At 40.7% G+C, this 16,328-nt stretch overlaps 1 protein-coding gene across 1 annotated transcript in view; it reads right to left on the minus strand.

Annotated features, from left to right (window-relative positions):
- Positions 1-12,657: 12,657 nt before the first annotated feature.
- phgdh (phosphoglycerate dehydrogenase) overlaps positions 12,658-16,328 on the minus strand; it is a 40,712-nt gene continuing 37,041 nt past the window's right edge. Inside the window, exon 12 of the mRNA XM_069935686.1 lies at positions 12,658-14,607. Within this exon, the coding sequence (XP_069791787.1) occupies positions 14,453-14,607 (155 nt within the window). The 3' untranslated portion in view covers positions 12,658-14,452. The remainder of the gene's footprint in view (positions 14,608-16,328) is intronic.

The following is a 16,328-nucleotide window of genomic DNA, read 5'->3' on the forward strand; positions in this document are numbered from 1 at the left end:
CCTATAAATATAACGTATAATTTTGTTGTCTTCGAAAAATAGTGATTTCAGAGCTTAACGTTGTTATTGTTGGAACAAAAATGAGAATCAACCGCTTATAAATAGCGACAAAGCATGCAAAGTGCATTTATCAAGCCATAATCCTGGAATGATCTTAAAAACAACACCCATACTGAGGAAGCAACAATACCTTGTTCTTACAAGATTATTCTTTTCGCCAGGACCAAGTAGATCAAAAAGTTTATGTGTTGTTAGTGGGCACTTGCCTGACTTAGCGAAGGCCGAGGATCGCACATGGACTCTACTTAATCCTGAGAACTCGAGGGCTCCAGTCCTATTTTGGACTACTAGATAGTTCATCTGATCAGCTGTCATAGTTTACTGATGGTAGTCAACAAATTCAAGCTAAAAATACACTCCAAAGTTCTCCAGAGCAGACCTGCATGTGGAACATGGAAAGTCAGGCAGCACAGTGTAAAGAATGTTTAACAGCGTGTAATGCTAGACGATGCGGAATGTAGTTTATTATAGTATCTCGGAACGAGGTTTTTTTTTCAGAAGCAATATTGTGGAGTTAACTGGTGATTATTTTCTGAGCGTTTTATCCTCGAGAGGATCAGCAGCTAAATATATTTCAGAGATAGATAGGCTTTTAGTCACAAAAGAGATATGTTGAGAAATCAGAGAATTGGTATTGAAATGTTCAGCCACAATTATATTGAAGTGCTAAATAGCCAACTCCTGCGCCTAAACCTGTATTTATGTTCTCAGACATTGATGGAGGTAGACATGATCAATTGAGGTTTGAAAATTATGAGGGGTATACTGGACCACAAAGATTTTGCTTCCTGAACACTTTTGGATGTATTTTATGGATCTTGGGTTGCTGATCATGAAAAATTTCCTATCACGCACTGTTTTTAGATATACCTATCTTTGAGATTTCTTGTCATGTTTTAATCCTACTTCAAAACCATGAAGTGCAACATATCACTGAAAATTCATTTTCTGCATTCGCACTAGATCATTTTCCATGCTGATCTTGGCACAGTCAGTGACGAATATGGTGAAAGGTTTCACCAGGACATTGCTACCATGAAAAAGTGGTATCAGGGCAACTGCAATCCATCAATTCTAACCAACTATTGTTGGACACTGACAATTGTAAGGTAAAACATCATGAGATGGGAATGTGTAGGGAGTTACCCTGTACAAGGCTGTAACAAGAAGGGGAGGTGTCCTTGTACTCCTGTTAGGTAAAACATCATGAGATGGGAATGTACAGGGCTGTAACAAGATGTGAATGCATCCTTGTACTTACAAGATAAGAGAGACATTGATGGATTGAGAGGCAGGAAGCTAGCAGGGAAAGGATAGCAACAGTTTTAGTCATTGGACAAGTAATGATATGATGATGTTCTAAGCACATATCCAAGGGTATAAAAAATCACCATTTTGCTGATAACGGCAGAATGCATTCTCCGACTAACATGGTTAGTCGCAAGTGTTACAATCCGGTAATAAAGAACAAAGAACCCTGATTTCGACTCAGTCTGGTGTTTGTCTCACTCATTCATGAACAAAGCAGACCTAACACAAGGGAGGCATCAGATGCTGAGTACAAACATTTTTAAGCCAATTGAACTAACTGCAGTGAACTGGGATTCACTGGTAGGGTGTTGTGATGATGGCTGGCCCCGCCTCCTGGCTCCACCCCCATCTTCCCACATATAACACTCGTTTCCCACCTAAACCCAGAACCCTTCTAAAGACTACTTTTGAAACCTACCCTTAGTTATAAGCTAATAAAAGCATTTGTTCTTCCCCTTTTATTCACAGTACAATTTTATTAGCTTATTCCCTAATGATGGAAGCGCTACTTAATCCAGGTATGCTATTGATAGACCCCCTGTCCCCCAACGCAACTGAGAAGTTCACATACCGGAGACCTCTTCCACACCAATGAACTCAGGAGGTCTGCACTCATTTCGAGGGTAGGAATGAAAGGGTATGCAGTCATCAGGAACTGCTCTACGTATGACACTGTTATCGAGGTGCAGAAGGCTAGGTACCAAGTCGCAGAATGAAGTCCTAGCAAGGCATCGACTCGTTCTAGCGGTCAGGAGTGAACATCGATGGCTACCTGCTGAATCTGTGGACGCTTGCCAAAAAGTGCAGGTATGAAGTGGCTGCAGGCTGTGTTCATGAGGAAGAACAGATCTGGGACACTCTAGTCACGGGGGTCTGCTCAAGATACATGAGGCAGCGACTGCTCAAGTCAGGAAAGAAGGACCTGGCTAGCCACATCGAGCTGGCCAAATCACTGGAACAGGCCAAGCTCCTGATGACTTGGAAAGCTCGCTGGCCAACTCTTGCTTGAAGCACTTTGAAGTTCTCATCCGAGTCAACCAGTTCTGCAGCGGCCTCGAGGAAGTTGCTAAAGCAGCTGATCCACTGCTCCCCTCCTGGGGATTGGGGGTCTACTTCTAACTGATCAGACCACAGCAGCTTCTCCATTACTGGAGAGATAATTTCTGTACATTAAATTGTAGTTCACTACCAGTAGCCACAAAGACTAGGCAAAGGGAACAATTGGCTTTAATGTACAGAAGAACCTTGCTGGCCCAGATCCAGGTATTGGAATGGCGGGAAGGGAGAGGTGGCTTGATCTTTATGGCCCAGGACCACAGGGGAGGAGTCATAAGGTATGAGTCATCAGTGGATGGGCCAACTCCATATATACAGTAGTCAGCCATAACTACATACAATGGAGGAAACGTATCACCACAAACCCTTCATGTTTTCAGCCTCGAAAGCAGTCTACAGAGGTCTCTATTCAACAAAGGGATGCATCAACTTTTATACACTCAAGAAAACAAGTTGAACTCAAAGATTACATCATTATTCTACATACAAGATAAATTACTAATACATACAAGGTAAATCACACCCCTTGTAGCCCCCTCCCCTATATCCCTGTATCAAGGTTGAATAAAAACACTGAGTTATAGTTATTCCACGTAAGGTAGGTTTCTTTTCCTGATTTTCCTCCTGTTCAGGCTGTTTCTCCACTTTTTTTTAAACTTTCTTCTTCAGTTATCCTCACTGCCTGATACACTTTCTCCAGTCTCTCTCCTTCTGTCCTGAAAAGCCTCAATATCTCTGCCTCCTGCTCTCTCTTTCGTTCTCATATTTTGGATTTATCTTTAGGTTTATAATTTTTGATTAATACTTCCATTTCATCACACATGTTTATATCAAAGGTTAACAGTTTTTTTGTTCTTTTTTCCCCATTTTTCATGTTTTTATGATATTGTTTTTAGATACTGGGAACTTTTTACTTAATATTTCAACTGCAGTTGCTTTACTCATTGTACTATTTTGTTCAGCACACTTATCAATTAGTCCAGTCATAGTCTTTTTATTTCTGTCACATCCACTCTTTGCAGTCACTGCTATTTTCTATACTACTTTAATTTTTCCTTACAATTTGTGGTTTTATATTATCCAATTGGTCCCGATTCTCTCTAGCTTACCTGTTCTGCCCATGCAGACCCCTTTACTGAGGGCGGTATCCACAGGATGCCTCATCTGTTCAAACCCCTATTTACCTAGGGCAGTATCCACAAGGACTTTCTTAACTTGCCCAAGCAGACCCCTATTTACCTAGAGTGGTATATGCCGATCTCTTGTCCATTCAGACCCCTATTTACCTAGGTGGTACCCATGATGACTTTCTTATCCTGCCTGTGATGAATTATATATTTTGTATTACATATAGATATGTTTTTGAAGGAGATAAATTGTGGGGTAGAGTAGATCACAAACACTTCACAAAGCAGATCTCATTTAAAATGCCAGAGCTCTGCTCAAGCCAGACAGTCCAGGCTCCAAATGCTTTTGCAAAAACTTTGAAGATTTTGCAAGTAGGCGTTAATTGGACATGCTGGATTATTGTTTTGAAAGCAACAAATGAATGGACTTGGGTCCAGTGCCACAATCTGTCTGGTTGCAGTTTGCTGTTTTTAAGAAGGTCATGTGGTTTTGCAAGAGGAGACCAAACAGGCTTTCTCTAAGAGAGAGAGAAAGAACTGGTTTCTGCAGCATGGCAAGCTGGCAACTTGTTTAAAACCCCATTTTGAAGACAGCTTGTGAGTTCTGAATTCAGCCTGTTGAAATAATCCTTGTGGTCCATAGAAGAGGAAATGGCTGGCTAGAGTGTTTCACCTGAAATAAGGGAAACAAAAGGAACTCTGTGGTGACCTGCAGAAGAAGAGGTTATCATTTGGAAAACCCTGTTGGGGCAAGTTTCTTCGGTAAGACACTGAAGTGGCTGATTGGAGGGAATCAGTTTGTGTGTGTCCAATGAACAACAAATCTCTCTCTGAAACCAACAAGAACCTTCCTAAGTGGTAACCGATTACTTTTAAACACCAGAGCTTAGTGAAAATTCTAAATTCTGTGCACAGTATAAAAATTGCCTGATACCAGTGAACTTGGAGGAGTAAGAAGTGAGATTGGACTGTGAATCAAAGAGCTTTTCTGAACTTATACACATTACATATACATGTGCTTAGAATTAGAAGGGGGTTAAGTTAAAGTTTGATCCTGTTTTTATGTTTAAATAAAATTTAAAATTACTTTTGTTTAAGTAACCATTTGTCTTGGTGAATTTCTATTGCTGCTGGGTTTTGGGGTCCTCTGGGCCTGCAAAAAGACCCCTATTTACCTTGGGCAGTATCCACAGGATGCCTCGTCCACTTAGACACCAATTTACCTAGGGCAGTGTCCACAAGGACTGACCAACACCATGTGGAATTTTATTCAATCTCTATCCCTCATTTCTACTCACCCCACTGCGCAGTCTTCCTGATCAATTCCCTGAGCCTCCTTTTAAGTTAATTCGTTAACAGATTCTTTGGATCAGAGGGACCCGCTATCGTTTGGTACTTCTGTGTCCCCGGAGACCTCCCGTTCCCAACAGATTTTAGACCAAATTTAAAGCAAAAACCACTTATCATTTTGTGGGCGGCCATCCTTTATCTGTTGGTCCCAAGAAGATCCCTGAGGGGCTGGGAAGCACCCTTGGCCAGCCTTTCTAATGAATCTCCTTCCGACCATGCTTGCTGTGCCAATTTTGTCGTGGTTGGCTGAAGTCCAAAAACAAGTGAGACAACATGGAGAATTCTTCAGGAAAGTTTAACCTTTATTTGCAAGTAAAAGCTGAGATAAATCAAAACCTGAACTCTGAAATGCCTGTTGCAATGAGACACTGCCGTTTTTTTAATATACAGAATTTCAGTTACTTATCAATGTTCAATTTTGATTGATGTTTTGTACCAATGAGCTCATCCTGGGTTCAATTCTTGGTTATGGTACTCTTAACACTTCTCCTTGCGCTATACTTATCTTCTTGTAACTGGCCTGTTTCAGAATAAATCACTCGTCACTATAGTTCCCCCTACCTTGTCCTGTCTAACATCTCCTATCTGATCTCCCGTTTGATAGCTTATTCTCTGGTGCCTGTAACCACTATTATTTTCTTAGATTTAAATGCATGACCTTAGGGTTAATGATGTTTTCTCTCTGGACTTGTTTTAAAGTTAGCAGGCTTTGGAGTCAGCAAATTCTACACGTACTATAATCAGCCAACTTTTCTACATACTGTGGCTGTTACTTAATTAAATTAACATTTTCCATAATCAGTGTAGTTGAAGGGCACAGTAAATTGTTACATAGTAATGGATTAATGAATAGATAATGAATAGTACATAGGTATATTTTCCATAATAGTAGATCCATGCACTCTCACAATGTTTAAGATATAGCTAGATAAGCATTTGTATTGTTATGGCACAGAAGGCATGACTGCTAATGGGATTAATATTTATAGACAATTTAATGGCCAGAGCAGACACACTGGTCTGAAGGCTTGCTTCCACGTCGTAGGTCTATGATCCCATGGCCAAAACAGCTGACACATCTATGTCACAATTATTTCAACAAAATCCCTAACTTGGGTTTACAATGAAGAATCCTAAAATATGTCAGAATCAATCACTTTACCATTTAAATATACTAGCATTGAATTTCCCATCAGCTAAAATCTGGGTCAACTAACAAATGAACAGGTAGTGGTTCTACAATAGGAAATATTAGCATAAATATGGACATAGTGCCTACATTCATGAAAAGATCATCATGGTCCCTTCATGAACCATTGCAGTCTATACAATAAAAATTGTCCATATATCTTTATTCTTCCTTGCAGGGCAATTTATGGAGATGTGCATTCAACTCGGCAGGTTATCTGTCACATAGTTGCTCTTTAAGTGACCAGGATGAATGGTTGTGATGCTTCTTATGCACATCTCATTCTGCACCCATTATACATCATGGGTGGATGGAGAGGTATTGAATCCCATACCAGCCCTTCTCAACCTCATTTTGGCTGATGCCTCCTTAGGACTCTGCTCAAAGTTTATGGTCCTCCCTTACTTATGAAGCAGTCATGTTTTTACATCAGTGGTGTGCAAACTAACGGAGAGGATTCTTAAGGCTAGGATCTACGAGCATTTGAAGAAGTACAGACTACTCAAGGATAGTCAGCATGGCTTTGTGAAGGGAAGATCATTCCTCACAAATCGAATTGAATTTTTTGAGGAGGTAACAAAAGAAATTGATGAGAGTAATACGGTAGATGTGGTCTACATGTATTTTAGCAAAGCATTTGACAAGTTTCCCCACAAGAGACTCATCCAGAAAGTCAAGAGGCATGGGATCAAGAACCTTGGCTGTGTAGATTTTTAAAAATTGGCTTGTAGGAAGAAAACAGAGTGGTAGGTAGTGAAAGAAAAGTATTCTGCCTGGAGATTGGGGATTATTTGAGTGCTGCAAGGATCTGTTCTGGGACCCTTGCTCTTTATGATTATATTATAATAAATGACCTGAATGAAGGGGGGGGGGGAGGGTGGGTAAGTTTGTGGATGACACAAAGGTTGAAGTTGTGGATGGACCTGAAGGTTGTCAAAGGTTACAAGAGGATATAGACAGGAAGCAGAGATGAGCAGAAGTGGCAGATGGATTTCAATCTGGATAAATGTGAGGTGATGCATTTTGGAAAGAATAACCAGAAGGCAGAGTACAGGGTTAATGGTTGGTTACTTAAGACTGTGGATAAACAGAGGCACCTTGGGGTCCAAATCCATCCATCCATCAAGGTTGCCGCACAGATTGATAGGATAGTTAAGAAGGCCTATGAGATGCTAGGATTCATTAATGGGGGCTTGAATTCAGGAGTAGAGAGGTCATATTACAACTCTACAAATCTCTGGTCAGACCACACTTAGAGTATTGTGTTCAGTTCTGGTCACCTCATTATAGGAAGGATGTGGAAGCTCTGGAGAGAGTCCAAAGGAGATTTACCAAGATGCTGCCTGAAATGTGAAACAAGTCTTATAAGGCAAGGTTAGCAGAGCTGGGACTTTTCACTTTGGAGCATAAAAGGAGACTTGATAGAGTCTACAAAATTATGAGAGACATACATGTGGCAGACAGCCAGCACCTGTTTCCCAGGGCAGGATCAGCAAACACCAGAGGACTCATGTACAAAGTTAAGGGAGGGAAGTTTAGGGGAGACATCCAGGGTAATTATTTTATACACAGAATGCTGGTGGAAGATGAAATTTTGGGGGCATTTAAGAGACTTTTAGACACATGGATTAAAGGAAAATGGAGGGTTACAGGGTAGGGAGGATTTAGTCCTTTTTTTGGAAGGAATATATAGGTCAGCACAACATTGAGGGCAGAAGGGCCTGTACTGTGCTGTATTGTTCTGTGTTTTAGTTTCTTTTGTACTTCTCTCCTGCTGACTACATACAAAACAAACTCTATGTGAGGTGAAAACAAGGCTTTTAATTAAATGTTCTGTGGCCCTTGCGGGAAGGGGTGCAGGTGGCTATAGAGCTTCCATTGAGAATGGCTGACTTCGACTTCAATGAACAGATTTAAACTATATTTATACTTGAACTATCAGAGAAGCTGCAACAAGGCATTCGTTGAATCTATTCAATCTATGACAAACTTAAACCTGAAACTTAATGCCGTTACAGCTGCTCCCATCTGTGCAAATGCTGACCAGAAGTCACATTTTGGAGAAGGGAAACTATTTATTGTTGTTTCCAACAACAAAATGAATTGTGTGCATAGGGTTGGGGTCCAATCATGCCCATTTTCCTAGTGCATGCAGTTGAAAATTGTTTACTGGGCTATGCAAAGGTCTCCATGTGTGTCTCACTTCCTTTGAAGAACAAACTTGTTCTCAGAGTGCTAATGAGATGGCCTCTTGCCCCATCATTAAAGAGCATGCAACAAAAAAAAACATTAAAAATCTTCAGTATAGCTTAAATGCCTATTCATGGCCAACAATACATTCAGGCTAAAACTCATTTAAAAAATTTCAAAAAAGCACCATCTTTTTAGAAATCCTGGTGGCTCTTGCTTCAAAGCCTGGGCCTCAGTCTACCATTTTAAACTTGTGAGATCAGTTTCCTGTGCTTCCTTTAAAACTTAGTGGGCCTGATTTCCAAAGGTACCTTTAAACTCATTGTGTTCATTGGCAGATTAACCATTAGGCTGAATAGGCTGAAGCCTAAGGGCCAGAGGGTAAAGGGGCCCAAGCTGCCCAAGATACTTCATTTCTTTTGTAGATATTATTTTCATTACAAATACTATTTTGTTATCTAAATTTAGCTTCAAGCATATAAACATTTTGAAGTAAACAAGTAATGCTTTTAGGGACTTGCGTCGTACTGGCAACTACTAACCACAGTATTCAAATGATATGGAAGCGTTTACAGAGGTTTACAGTTTGTAAATCCCGTAGTGAGGTGGCATCTCAGTTAATCACCCAGCACCCACTAGTGCCATTAACTGCCTCCAGCTCTGTGCAAGCCACTTTAATTTAACCCCCACCATCCATTCCTCCACCTTCCTACCAAACTATTAGATTTTTAACATCCAATTTGGAGAGCTGCTCCGAAGTCATAAAACTTCGCCGTGAAATCAGAGAGCAAAGAAAAAGGCGGGAAGAGTGTTTGGAGAAATTGCTGAGATTCACCATCTCAGGTCTGATAGCCAGATCAGTCCTCGGCTTTATCCTGGGATGGAACAAGGGGATATGGGGTGGCTCAGCCATAGGCAATGGGAGGCATCTGTCTGGAAGTTGCTTGCTATGTGAGCTATGCACAGAGGACACACACCCTCGTGGCTCCCCTGGGCAACTCAGGAACCAAAAAGAGATACAGAAAGTAATATCGTCACCAGAATCAGCCAATATGAAGCAAATCCAGTAGAAGAAAAAAACAAAGATTGTGGGACAACAAATTCTGGGGAAAGATTGGGACTGTTTGCAGAAAATTATGAAATTAACATTCACTTGAGAGGACATGTGCATGTGTGTATTTCAATTCATTTAGAGGAACAGGCAGATAGAAGGAAATTGTGTGGAGATGTTTTCAAGCCCCGTCTCCTGGGCATGATGCGAGGCTGATGCACAAAAGGGGTTGAAGCGGTTCTTTTTGGACTAAAAAATGAAAACTGAAAGAATAAAGGTGTAAAGAAGCCATTAAAGTGTATGGGAATGAGGCTGGAAATGTACCACCCATCCAACTACTGCAGGAGCAGCCAATCCTTCTGCCTGTAATCTCCAGTTGATGTTGGAATAACAAGAAAGGAGCCCACAACCTGACACTGAACTACCTATCTCCCAATGTATCAATCACTCGCTTTCCACACTAACACAATTTATTAAATAATTTGAGGGAGCATGCAACTGATAAATCACTAACAAAATAACGGTGTCCCCTGTTATGGGCCCAAAGGACCCCAAAACCCAACAGCACTAGAATTCACAAGACAAATAGTATTTAAAAAGTTACTTTTAATTTTCTTTAAACATAAAAAGTGCATAAAAGTTCTTTGATTCAGTCCAACCTCACTTCTCACTCCTCCAAGTTCACCAGTATCAGGCAATTCTTATACTGTGCACAGAATTTAACATTTAGAATTTTCACTAAGCTCTGGTGTTTAAAAGTAATTGGTTACCACTCAGGTTCTCATTAGTTTCAGAGAGATTTGTTGCTCGTTGGACACATACACACACACACAAACTGATCCCCTCCAACAGCCATTTTAGTGTCTTGCCAAAACTTGCCCCATCAGGGTTTTCCAAATGATAACCTCTTCTTCTGCAGGTCACCACAGAATTCCTTTTGTTTCCCTTATTTCAGGTGAAACACTCTAGCCAGCCATTTCCTCTTGCAAGGACCACAAGGATTGTTTCAAGATTGAATTCAGAACTCACAACCAGTCTTCAAAATGGGTTTTAATCAAGCTGCCAGCTTGCCATCCTGCAGAAACCAGTTCTCTCTCTCTCTCGAAAGCCTGTTTGGTCTCCTCTATCTCTCTCCACTTGCAAAACCACATGACCTTCTTAGAACAGCAAACTGCAACCAGACAGATTGCAGCACCAGACCCAAACTTCTAAGCCCATTCAATTTGTTCCTTTTAAAACAATAATCCATTACTCCGCAGCATGTCCAATTAATGCCTTCTTGTGAAGTCTCTTGAGTTCAGGTTCTTCTATTTGCACCTCCTATTTGTCTTTACAAAGGCTCTGGGCCCAGAGTGTCTGATTTGAGCAAAACTCTTGCACTTTAAATGAGATCTGTTTTGTGAAATGTGAGTTTGTTTGTGACCTACACTACCCCCATAATCTATCTTCTTCAAAAACATATCTATACTGTTACGGAGTCCAGAGAACCCCAAAACCCAGTCGCAATAGATATGCACCACCACAAAGGGTTACTTAAATAAAACTTGCTTTTAGTTATCTTTGCACATGAAAAGAGAATCAAACTAACGTATTACTATCAACTTACTTAACCCCCCTCTAATTCTAACCACACGTGTGTGTAATGTGTATACAAGTGTAGAAAAGTTCTTTGGTTCACAGTCCAATGTCACTGGTCGCAGGCAATTCTTGTACTGTGCACAGAAGTTGGCATTTATAAAATTCACCAGGCTTTGGTGCTAAACAGGCAAATGGTTACCACTCAGGAGGGTTCTTGTTGGTCTTCAAAGATTCCTTTTGTTCCAGGACATCCACACCCAATTCCTTTTTAATCAGTCTTGCTGGCAAAACTTGCCCCCTTCAGGCTTCTCCAGATGATCCTCTTTCTTTCAGGTCACCAGAGTTCCTTTCAAACAGCCAGGCTTCTTTGACCAAGCATCTTCCAAAGTTTTCCAGCTTGCCCTCTGGAACCAAAGTTTCTGTCTCCTCCCTCTCTGAGGGCAAAGCTGTTCTGCCTCTGCCTGCAACGATCACATGCTCTTCCAGACAAGCTGCTGCTGTATGTTGCTACTTTGCTACCTTTTGCAAAATAGCACTCTGCAAAAGTCCTGCAAAAATTCTGTTTTAAAATGTTTGTGTACAACCTGCTCTAACAATCCTCCCAAACCACCTCTAAATACTCTGTCACAATACGTGATATCAAATAATATAATCTACCACTCCCCTATTGTGATTCACAGGTCCTAACCAACAGGCAGTTGCTTATTATGCAACCCTTTGTGAGATTGTTTTTACCATGGTCCATGACCATGACGATATAATAACGAGACTCACCACCCATTGCACGCCTCAACAAGTTGGTGCAAACAATGAAAAAGTTCTCTGTTCATACCAGTATTTTGTATTATTGACAGTTTTTCATCAAAGCATTAGTTTTTCCTTCTACAAAATAGCTACTAGGGAATGCTAACATAAAAGTGGAGCACAAAAAAGGAAAGAGAACAAGAGTCTACCTCACCCCCACCCGATAAGGAGGGGCAACCCGGAAGGTTTTAAAGCACCCAACACTAAAGTCAGGGACTGATTCAATTAACCCTGGACTCTGCCACAGGAGTGGAGTAAGTGATCCCCTTAATTATTCATGCTGTTAAATTATGAGCAACACAGGTTTCTGGAAACCCTGAGTTTGCAATGGTCACTCTAAATGGCTGAAAGGCAGGGTGGCTGGCTAGTACAAGCCAGGGTGGCGTTGCACAGGAACAAATTGCAAACTGCCCCAAATGCAGCCCTATGTCAAAGCACAGGGATGAGGTCCCTACTGGATGGGTGGGGAAAGAGAGAGACCTTACTAAAGCTCAGCCTAGGCCCTGGATGATCGTTAGTCTGCTACTGGCACCACTAACATTTTAAGTACCAATGGAGAGTTGGGAGTTTCAACAGAATAACATTTAATTGATTGGAAAAATTTCAAGTCTGCCACCAAAGTCACAAGGATGCCATTATTGAGCCATCACCTGCACAGAGAGACCATATCTTAACCACCAAGTAAGCCTGAATCTGTGCAGACAGCCAAGAGACATTGTTTTCAAAATAAGAGTAGAGCATGTGTCAATTCTAGATTTAACATTCGTGCTTTTGGATGTGTCCAAGAATATATTTCAAGGTGTAATTACTATCAAATATTTTAAAATGTATTTTGGCCACAAGGTGTACTTCTGTGAAGAAGTATAGGAGATTTTGAACAGTAATTCAGGCAACTATATAACTCATTTGTCACCCCTGAATAAGCATTAACTTATTGCAACTCATGTTTCAGTTACCTTTATTAAATATTTTGCTGGATACGCTTGGGTCAACACAAAGCTCTCTACATCTGATGCAGTACTTTTGCAGAGCTTTTACTATGGAAATACAAGAAACTTGACATTCAATATGCCTATAGCAAGCTCCCACAAACAGGAATGAAATAATTGTTTTTTCCCCTCCCACTGGGATAAATATTATTCAACTATTCTTAGTATGGCCCTGGAGTATTTGACATCCACCCATAGGAACTTTGCCTTGAAGACAATTCTTCTTCTATTCCATATAAACTGCAATGATCCTACTGCTGACTTTTGTATTCAAATCTGCAGGGTACTGTTTCAACTATAAACCATATCTTAAAAGAAATGCCCCATTGAGTTTAGTTTTATGCCATACACTTAGCTACAAATGTTTTAAGTCAATACATCTTGAATTAAATGGGCCAAAACAGATAAACAATGATTGATTATTGCTACTAAGATTAGAAATGATTAAATGATCATCTGTTCACCCTTTCTAAAAACAAATCATTTAGAAAAGATAATTTACTCAATTGCTTTACAGATCATAGAAGAGTAATAAGCTACAATATCCCAAGCAGCATATCATCATAAATTTGCTTAGAAATTCCATTTATTGTGGAGATAAAGATCAAGTGAAATACAGTTGGAAAAAATGCAGATATCAAAAAAAATGCTGAAAATGCTCAGCAAGTCAGACAATATCAGTGAAGTCAACATTTCAAGTTGATGACCTTTCATTGCTTAAGTATGATTCATGGAATGGTGACCCAGTTTGTGCTTAATTGCAATGGCAAGCAGATCATGTAGCCTTGTTATCAGATAGGTCAGATTTCTTGTCCTTTACTATTTGCACAACCATTGATACTATTGCCATTGGAGTCCAAATTTGAGAGTGAGAGTTTGAGTGTGTATAAACATTGATGTTCTTCAATTGTGTAGATGGGGGCATTTTATTCTGAGCATCCTATTTAGGTCAAACAGCTAACCTCCTCATTATGTGGGAGTGGGAGTGCAGGGGTGGTTTAAATGTTCCTAAAATACCATCTACCATAAAACCAACTCACATCCATGCATGCAAGTAAAAAGATTGCTTACATGTCAAAATTTTGGGTAGAGATTTGTACATTTCACAAGAATATATTTCTCTTACCTGAATGGGATACCATAGGAATCAGCTACAACGTATTCACTTCCAAGTCACTGAAACCCTGAATTAGGGCGTTCTAACTATAGGCCTTCATCAGATCTACCATTAATGTTTTTTGATGGTCTTGTAATGATTTACCAGAGACAACACTGACTTACATTTTGATACTAGTGAAATGTTCCTTGTTTTAATAACTCCCTGTAGCAGGGATTTTCTATGGTGTAGATAATTGCAGTAACAATTTCAAATAGGAATGACAATTTTACACATCGAAAGATGTGAAATGTCACCAGACCACTAACCTGACACCGGACACATCTCAGCCCCCTCTGAAGTATAGCAGAAGTATCATCGTTTTTAGAAAATATCTTGTCACCTTGTCATCACGTATTGTGCAATCATATGCTGCCTGACAAATCAAGTATTTCTAGAATTTTCAGCTTCAATTTTACATTAATGGCAGTCATATTGCAGACAAAACACAAAATTAGTTCATACAAAGACTCAGTTTAGATTACTTATTGAAAAAGCACCATTATTTTAGTAAATTCAAGCTAATCACTACTCTGGTAAAATTGACCTAAATTTTGCCAAGGTTTTCGGAATAGATTCAGAATCTGGTATTCAAATTGATAGTTGTCTTGATATCTTCACATAGGACTTAAGGAGATTCAAATCTACCAATAGCGAAGTAATTCTCATAATGCACCAATGATCTCCCTCCATAGCAGTTGTAACATTGTATGATTCAATCTGAATTCCAGCTGAAGCCAGCACACCTGAACAAAGAAAAGAGAATTATAACTTTAATCCAGGGTCATTTACAGCATATTCTAATTGGTCAGCTCTGCTTCAATTACACTTGTGGAAAACCAAGATCAGAGAAATAATTCTTCTAAAACTTCATCAGTGTGCAAATAGAATTTTCTTTAAAATAAAGGGTTGCACTAGAGAAAAAATACTAATATTTCAGATGGTGAAAGGCAAAAGCATGCAATTAAATAAAACATTCAGAACTAAGTGCAGAAAATGGCCTGCATAATTTAAAAAAATTATTCTGACTTTAAAAGCTAATTTTTTTTAAAATAAAAGATAACTACTAAGCTCATGCTTATCAATTTTATTTCAATATTCAATGAGTCAAAAACAATTTTCATGCAAAAAACCTGAAGAAACAAAGGCTCAATTAACTATCTGATTCCTCATCTTCAGACCACAATCAGTGAGGAATGGCAAGAACATCTCCTCTACAATCTCCATCAGTGCCAGTGCACCACAGGGCTGCATTCTTCACGCCCCCCTCCCCCCGCTCTGCTCCCTCTACACCTATGACTGCGGCCTAATACACCACCACCATCCACAAATTTCTTGCAGTTATCACTGTAGTCTTCTTTGGCTTGGCTTCGCAGACGAAGATTTATGGAGGGGGTAAATGTCCACGTCAGCTGCAGGCTCGTTTGTGGCTGACAAGTCCGATGCGGGACAGGCAGACACGGTTGCAGGGGAAAATTGGTTGGTTGGGGTTGGGTGTTGGGTTTTTCCTCCTTTGCCTTTTGTCAGTGAGGTGGGCTCTGCGGTCTTCTTCAAAGGAGGTTGCTGCCCGCCGAACTGTGAGGCGCCAAGATGCACAGTTTGAGGCGATATCAGCCCACTGGCAGTGGTCAATGTGGCAGGCACCAAGAGATTTCTTTAGGCAGTCCTTGTACCTTTTCTTTGGTGCACCTCTGTCACGGTGGCCAGTGGAGAGCTCGCCATATAACACAATCTTGGGAAGGCGATGGTCCTCCATTCTGGAGACGTGACCCACCCAGCGCAGCTGGATCTTCAGCAGCGTGGACTCGATGCTGTCGACCTCTGCCATCTCGAGTACTTTGACTTTAGGGATGAAAGCGCTCCAGTGAATGTTGAGGATGGAGCGGAGACAACGCTGGTGGAAGCGTTCTAGGAGCCGTAGGTGATACCGGTAGAGGACCCATGATTCGGAGCCGAACAGGAGTGTGGGTATGACAACGGCTCTGTATACGCTTATCTTTGTGAGGTTTTTCAGTTGGTTGTTTTTCCAGACTCTTTTGTGTAGTCTTCCAAAGGCGCTATTTTCCTTGGCGAGTCTGTTGTCTATCTCGTTGTCGATCCTTGCATCTGATGAAATGGTGCAGCCGAGATAGGTAAACTGGTTGACTATTTTGAGTTTTGTGTGCCCGATGGAGATGTGGGGGGGCTGGTAGTCATGGTGGGGAGCTGGCTGATGGAGGACCTCAGTTTTCTTCAGGCTGACTTCCAGGCCAAACATTTTGGCAGTTTCCGCAAAACAGGACGTCAAGCGCTGAAGAGCTGGCTCTGAATGGGCAACTAAAGCGGCATCGTCTGCAAAGAGTAGTTCACGGACAAGTTTCTCTTGTGTCTTGGTGTGAGCTTGCAGGCGCCTCAGATTGAAGAGACTGCCATCCGTGCGGTACCGGACGTAAACAGCGTCTTCATTGTTGAGGTCTTTAATGGCTTG

Source organism: Narcine bancroftii, chromosome 4, assembly GCF_036971445.1.
Source record: "Narcine bancroftii isolate sNarBan1 chromosome 4, sNarBan1.hap1, whole genome shotgun sequence".
Lineage (NCBI taxonomy): Eukaryota > Metazoa > Chordata > Chondrichthyes > Torpediniformes > Narcinidae > Narcine > Narcine bancroftii.